The sequence below is a fragment of the Biomphalaria glabrata genome, chromosome 5 (assembly GCF_947242115.1).
Source record: "Biomphalaria glabrata chromosome 5, xgBioGlab47.1, whole genome shotgun sequence".
Classification (NCBI taxonomy): Eukaryota; Metazoa; Mollusca; class Gastropoda; family Planorbidae; genus Biomphalaria; species Biomphalaria glabrata.
Window position 1 is genome coordinate 34,374,341 of NC_074715.1, and position 7,957 is coordinate 34,382,297.

At 35.8% G+C, this 7,957-nt stretch overlaps 1 protein-coding gene across 3 annotated transcripts in view; it reads right to left on the bottom strand.

Moving 5' to 3' along the window:
- LOC106060161 (sushi, von Willebrand factor type A, EGF and pentraxin domain-containing protein 1-like) overlaps window positions 1–7,957 on the bottom strand; it is a 59,597-nt gene that overhangs the window by 51,513 nt on the left and 127 nt on the right. Inside the window, exons 1-2 of one of the 3 annotated variants that reach the window (XM_056030188.1) lie at window positions 7,735–7,951; window positions 1,522–1,935 (exon numbers count right to left, since the gene is read on the bottom strand). In XM_056030188.1, the coding sequence (XP_055886163.1) occupies window positions 1,522–1,799 (278 nt within the window). In that variant the 5' untranslated portion in view covers window positions 1,800–1,935; window positions 7,735–7,951. Of the gene's footprint in view, window positions 1–1,521; window positions 1,936–4,604; window positions 4,809–7,734; window positions 7,952–7,957 lie in introns of those variants that run through there. The other 2 variants (XM_056030189.1, XM_056030190.1) reach the window with 2 other exon arrangements.

A 7,957-nucleotide genomic window follows, 5' to 3' on the forward strand; every position in this document is an offset into this window, starting at 1 on the left:
TTATTTTTCACCTCTAGACTACGCAGCCTACTGTAAAATATAGACATGTACCGTAATATGTGGTTATATTTCGGCATTAATGGTCCACTGCATCAGTGGATTAAAGATTTTCTGATAGGGAGAGAACAAACTGTAATAATAAATGGCTCTAAATCAACACCGATAACAGTAAACTCAGGTGTACCTCAAGGAACAGTCTTGGGTCCACTACTATTTTTAACTTACATAAATGATTTACCAAATTGCATTACTTCAGGAACAAAAGTCAGATTATTTGCAGACGATTGCATAATATATAGAACAATAAAAACAACACAAGACACAGATATTTTACAAAGAGAATTAGATGAATTACAGAAATGGGAATCAAATTGGAGCATGTCTTTCCACCCAGAAAAATGTCAGTTGTTAAGAGTAACAAAAAAAACTAAAACAAATTAATTCCATTTATCTTATTCGTGGCAAACCAGTAACACAGACTAAAAACGCAAAATACCTAGGTGTTATAATAAATGAAAAACTGTCATGGAATCCACATATTGATGAAACTATAAAAAAAATCAAACAAAGCATTAGGATTTATTAAAAGAAATTTCTATAAATCAAAAAAGAATATAAAACTAAAATGTTATTTAACCTTGGTTAGACCAATAATAGAATATGCATCCTCCGTTTGGGACCCTCAACTCAAGAAAACATTAAGAAACTGGAACAGGCACAAAATAGAGCAGTGAGATTCATAACAAACGAATATTCACATTTGACTAGAGTAACACCTTTAGTAAAATCACTAAATTTAGAAAGCCTTCAAGACAGAAGGCTCAAAAGTAAAGTAGCAATCATACATAAAACACTGAACCATAATCTTCAAATACAAAAACACAATTTAATAAAATACTCTGAAAGACACAAAGATAAAGGCACATTCCTCGTCCCATATGCTAGGACAAATTTGTACAAATACTCCTTCTTCCCTGGTGCTATTAGAGCATGGAATGGGTTGCCTGAGCTAGCCAGGAAAACCAGTGACTTGGCAGAATTTAAGTCATTGGTTAATATGCATGACTAAATGCATGACGCGTAGGACGTAATCATCTTCTTTTTTGAAGTAACGTCTGTATCATATAAGATAAGATAAGATATATAGTATATATTTAAATTTTTACATGCAGCAGTGGGGTATCACTCAGATTAAATGATTAATAAATGTTTGCCATGAGCTAATTGGTCTTAAATTATCTAAATCACGGGGGTTTGGCTGAATACTTAATTAGAGTTATGGTAATGTATTCAAAGGGGATGGACAGAGAGAGAATCAATGTTTATGTCAGTATAAGAGTGTATTTTAATATAGATGTAGATATAGCAGAAGAAGACTTATGTAATCTAAGATCTCTGATATCAATTGAACTGTTATAAGATTTTAAAAACGTACCACCACTGACGAAAGGCATATTAACTTCTTAATGTACTTCCTAGCACGGAAACTCCTTTATTAAATACGTACAAGACCTAACTTACCGAACTTCTTCATAAAAATAAGATCTCCCAACTGTGCCAGAGCTGTCAATTAAAAACACAAGCTCCACCATCTTATTGGGGGTATGCCTGAGTTGTTGAACATGCCTTTTGAATATATCACCTAGAGTCTCCACCTTGGCCTTTTCAAAGTTCACAGTCACTTGTTTCATAAAGGTGTTATACGCACCAGGGCGCCTAAACAGCACCCTAGAGTCCGTGGGCTGAAGCAATATCACGAGGTACCACAAAAGAAAAAGGGCAAAGTGTGGCGCCCTCATTGTAACGGTTGGTCTAATTTCAGCAGAAACTTCTGGAAGGGGTTCCCATCTTATGCTAGTCTCACATCGTCCAATACAATTGTTGGTGAAGGTCCTACTGTTTTGTTCATGAATCCTCAGTCGATCTCGATTCTTTCTATGGATTTAAAAGAGTCCACATTAGTAAACATCGTGACTATCAAATATATATATATAGTACAGACGTTACTAAAAAAAAGAAAATGATTACGTCCTAAGCGTCATGCAGATTAACCAATGACCTTATATATATATATATAGATAGATAGATAGATAGATAGGTATGTATGTATGTTTGTATATATAAAACTATATTTAGTAAATAAATTAATAACTAAAAGCCTCAGGTAAATGGAATACATGAAAGACATCGTTCAACAATGGAAGGGAAAAGACTAAGGGAAACATACAGATGTGGGAAAGACTACAACTGACCAACAAGACATTTTAGCTGCTCATAAGTGTAACAAGCTGAGGGGAAGAATGTGGAATTCAAATTTTAACAAATCTTAGTTTTTACCAGAACTTAACATCACAAAAAAAATGCCATCTTCTTTCACTAGCATATTTCTTCGGTTCACATCACAAGCGGTTGTTGTTCTGATTTACAAACTATAAAACAGAAAACTTGTTAACAACTGATAATTAATACGTTATCGTTACTTAACATTGAATTCTACAATCAACCCAGTCGCATTTAAAAAAAAATGTGATCTAGTTTACATTCTCAGACAAACAAAGCTCCTATGTTCCTGAAAATGAAAATGATGGAATGTTTTAAAGAACTCAGTGACAACACTAGTCTATGTGAAGTGGTTAACAAACGACACCAAACACTTTCATTCCAATGAGAATAGTGCCCTCATCATTCTGAGTCATGTCTAAGACATTCTAAGGCAATCAACTCCAACAGAAACGAAAGCAACAGTGAAATCGACGATTGCAATAATTGTGCCGAAGATCTCTGTATGGCTGTCTAGGAAGATACGCAGGTTAAAGATCTTTGCATGGCTGTCTAGGAAGATACGCAGGTTAAAGATCTCTGCATGGCTGTCTAGGAAGATACGCAGGTTAAAGATCTTTGCATGGCTGTCTAGGAGGATACGCAGGTTAAAGATCTCTGCATGGCTGTCTAGGAAGATACGCAGGTTAAAGATCTCTGCATGGCTGTCTAGGAAGATACGCAGGTTAAAGATCTTTGCATGGCTGTCTAGGAGGATACGCAGTTTAAGATCTTTGCATGGCTGTCTAGGAGGATACCAATGTTTAAGATCTTTGCTTGGCTGTCTAGGAGGATACCAATGTTTAAGATCTTTGCATGGCTGTCTAGGAGGATACCAATGTTTAAGATTTCTGTATAGCTGTCTAGGAGGATACCAATGTTTAAGATCTTTGCATGGCTGTCTAGGAGGATACCAATGTTTAAGATTTCTGTATAGCTGTCTAGGAGGATACCAATGTTTAAGATCTTTGCATGGCTGTCTAGGAGGATACCAATGTTTAAGATCTTTGCGTGGCTGTCTAGGAGGATACCAATGTTTAAGATCTTTGCATGGCTGTCTAGGAGGATACCAATGTTTAAGATCTTTGCATGGCTGTCTAGGAGGATACCAATGTTTAAGATTTCTGTATAGCTGTCTAGGAGGATACCAATGTTTAAGATCTCTGTATGGCTGTCTAGGAAGATACGCAGGTTAAAGATCTCTGCATGGCTGTCTAGCAAGATACACAGGTTAAAGATCTCTGTATGGCTGTCTAGGAAAATACCCAGGTTGAAGATCTCTGCATGGCTGTCTAGGAAGATACCCAGGTTGAAGATCTCTGCATGGCTGTCTAAGAAGATACCCAGGTTGAAGATCTTTGCATGGCTGTCTAGGAAGAAACGCAGTTCGAAGATCTCTGCATGGCTGTCTAGGAAGATACCCAGGTTGAAGATCTCTGCATGGCTGTCTAGGAAGATTCCCCTTTTGAAGATCTCTGCATGGCTGTCTAGGAAGATACCCAGGTTGAAGATCTCTGTATGGCTGTCTAGGAAGAAACGCAGTTCGAAGATCTCTGCATGGCTGTCTAGGAAGAAACGCAGTTCGAAGATCTCTGTATGGCTGTCTAGGAAGATACGCAGTTTGAAGATCTCTGTATGGCTGTCTAGGAAGATACCCAGGTTGAAGATCTCTGTATGGCTGTCTAGGAAGAAACGCAGTTCGAAGATCTCTGTATGGCTGTCTAGGAAGATACGCAGTTTGAAGATCTCTGTATGGCTGTCTAGGAAGATACCCAGGTTGAAGATCTCTGTATAGCTGTCTAGGAAGATACGCAGGTTGTGACAGAAAGAAAAAAACAAACAATAAACACAGCTGTGCAGTACCAGAATGTGTGTCCCTAGTGTCCAACTAAGTCTCAATATTGTGACAAGAACAATGTAAATAAACCATTGCCCTTCAAAGACAAAAGAAAGCAGACAAAAATTAAACTGATGCTCATACAATATTAGACATTAGATTAACGAATTAGTGACAAGTTCAAAGAATGAGTATTTCCTATAACTACGCAGACCCAGCTGCGACTTGCATATTTTGTCACATCTAACGCATACAATGAATTAGAAGAAAAGGAGGTTATACAAATCGAATGAAGACCAGTTAGGTTTATTTTGTAGTACTGGAGTATTATGATAGGCTACTAGGATAGGTCTTTAGATAGATCTTGTTGAAATGTATGGAACATGAGAAGTGTCAGGAAGTGTCATTGTTATGAAACTAAACACTAAACAAAAAATATAAGACTTACCCTTTGAATGTGGGTTAAAATATAGAAATAACAAAATTAAAATGACTGCCTGGTCGTGAGGTTTGCGCGCTGGACTGTCGTTCGGATTTATCGATGGTCGAGGGTTCAAATCCTGCCCGCTCCCACCCCCCGTCGTCCTGCGGGAGGTTTGGACTAGGAAGTAAACTATCTTCAACTCTGAAGGAACATCCGAAACATGTAAAACATTTTACAACATTTGTTGATTTACCAAATTTATAATCTTATCAATTAATTTTAAAAATAAATACGACATACAAATGTATGGACAAACAACTTTTAAAAAGAGCGCTACTTATTGTAAGTCTACTATTTAATAGCAATATCTATCGATTTTATTGTTATTGTTGTTTTTTTTTTAAAACTATAACAATTCACATGTTTCTTTTTTTTTTGTTGTGATTCTTTATTATTTTAAAATTTGTTAAAACTATTTTCTCATGTATAAGTTATTTCTAAGCGAATCAAGATAAGAGCCAAGCTAGTGTACAACTTTGTTCACAGTCTTCAGTTATGTGGAAACAGGAAAGAATGTTTGTTTCAAAAAGAGAGGGGAGATGAACGGGCCTACATGTTAAGACTCTAGATAGATCATTCCGTGCGTTTTCTATTGACAACAGGAAAAATAAGCAATGGTGACCTGACTGATATCACTGATACTGTTGACTAGACACGAAGGAGATAGACAGTGCTAGGCGGTGATAACATGACCTGTTTTTGTCTAACTAATTAAAACGTTCTCGTGACGGCAACAATAGACTTTAAAGCTTCAAGTTACTCGTCCCACTGTGGGGACTATATGTTTTTTTTTCAACAAGAGAGTGGGTCACTTAAAGTCTGTTAAATGATATAAAAATCTAGGAAAATTAACCATTCACAGACCTCTCTCTCTCTCTCTCTCTCTCTTTCTTCCCTCCCCCCACATTTGTTTAAATTGGGTGTATTATCTACTTAGGGTCTACCAAACATTTACTTTTGTGTTAAAAGACTAAGAATGACATTGTATGGACATATCTATGTTATTTTAAAACAAACTTGAATAGACAGTACTTCAACAGATCTTGTGTGGTGCCCCAACGGCCTAACAAACTAAGGGATAAGTGAAGATGAAGTTCCAAGAAACAGCATGTTGTTAACTGGAGGGGAATGACCACAGGCAATCATATTTTGAATGTGCCTCTTTGTATGGCGGTAGATAGGATTGCGGTTATTAACAGGAGATTCCGACATCCCCAAATTAAGGTTTCCTGTGACTGTTTGTTAACCTAATAAGTTATGCAGAGTTCTTTGTATTGACCACTTCAACTATAATAGGCCATTAGTAACGAAAAATGCTCTTATAATAGAATTTCGTCATCATGTTTGTGTTTAAAACATATTGAAAGCTGTCGTTAGACCTGCGCTATTTACCAACCTTTTAGTAGCTTGTATTTTGTTGTGCTTTTTGTTTTTCTTCTTTAGAATAGATGTCAATCATAGACATACAGAATTCATAGAAATATATAGACTCGTCATGGAGCTCTTCTTTTACAAAGTTAAATAGCTAAATTATTTTTCTGTTGATTTTATAATTCATTATAATAGCGCTCTATTTTGCCCTATATTTCACTTATGCGTGTCACTGGTCGAGTCACCGAAAAATTTTTTTTATAACAAATCAATAGAACCGAGACTGCTTTATTTTGCATTGTCCGCAGATTTGTCGGGATCAGGCATTTGGTCAATGTCTTGATATAACCCGCGGGCCTAAATTACTTTTTCTAAGTATGTAACGGTCCCCTAATAGTTGTTCTACCAGTAGAAAGGCAGAATTGTAAAATTCAAAGAAATATTTATAGGCCCTTGAAATTAAATTAAAATTGAGAGATAAAACGTTTTACTGAGAAGTAGACCTGTGTAATTAATAGAAGAAATCTAGTGCACTAAATCTTAGGACTTGTCACACTACAAGCCATTCTTGAAATGTTTCCAATTATTTGGATGTACATAATAGATCTAAATAAGCTCGACGTAAGGAATGTTTTGCTAGATGTCTGCTTTGCTTGTTATTTGAGTCTGGCAGTAGAACTAAATCTATTCAGACCAGATAAAAAATCTCATGTCGACTCGAATTTAGTTTCTTCTAATAAAAAAAAAAAGCACGGCATTCTTGAAATGTTTTGGAATTTAGTCGTACTTCTTAATGGTTTCTATCCATCTCTCTCTCTCTCTCTCTCTCTCTCTCTCTCTCTCTCATTGATAAATATAGATCTATGTACTTTGTTTTATTTAAATATTTATTTGTTTTTGGTGCTTCAGGGATTTAAGGATAGGTTTAATTTTGTTCCGTAAGAAAGCTAATCAAGTCTCTCAGAAATATTTCATCTAATATTTCAAACATGTTATCAATTCCCATTTAATGGAAAGACGCAGCCAAGGTTCAAATTTTTGCATAAAGCCATCAATGCGAAAGGCGCATTCAATGCATCCAAGCCCCCACCCTTCCCGTTTTAATGTTTCTTTCTTAAAAGCAAGCATACGAACACTAGTGTCCCATAATGATGGCCATGTCCTCGATTCCGAAGGTTAAGGATGAGTGCAGTGTTTCACATGACTACGCAAACCCATTCACGACATGCATATTTTCCCACATCTGACGCAGACAAAGCCATTTTCCGTCGGGGGTCTATTTAAGTTTTCTTTACATCTTCTGCGACTAGTGTCCTATAACGTACACCATTGAATGTTATATACAGTGAACGACATAACGATCTGATAGGTTCAACTGTTCCCAATGTTGTATTAGAGAAACCATTTCTAACTAATCATAAGATCAACTAATTAATTTAAAAAGTACACCTAGAGATATATTACATATTTTTTTAACTGAAATTTTGCATTCATTATTTTATTTTTTATCTCGCAAATTTTATCCACAAGTCTTTTTTTTTTTTCGTCAAATGTTAAAATCTAATATTGAGAGCCACTAATCCTGCAGGAAGCTGCAATACTTTTTTTTATTGAAATAAACGAATTTGATGATGTGGTGCTACTGATGTATACGTAGTGCAATTCAACATTTAAACATCTATGGAGGGGTTTCTATATCAACTTTGAATAGCCCATTACTTACTCAATTCAATGCGTTTAATAATGATATATAAATCCACAATCCGAATTGTCAAAATAAATCCGCTATGGAATGAAAAATGCCGCTATCTTATCCAACAACACTAGGATAACTATAAAAAAAAAAACAAATACACAATAGTCACAATAATTTTGGAAAACAAATCCGCAACACTGGCTAGCTTCTCAGTTGAACATTTAGCTATCCTGGAGACTGAAATACTCAC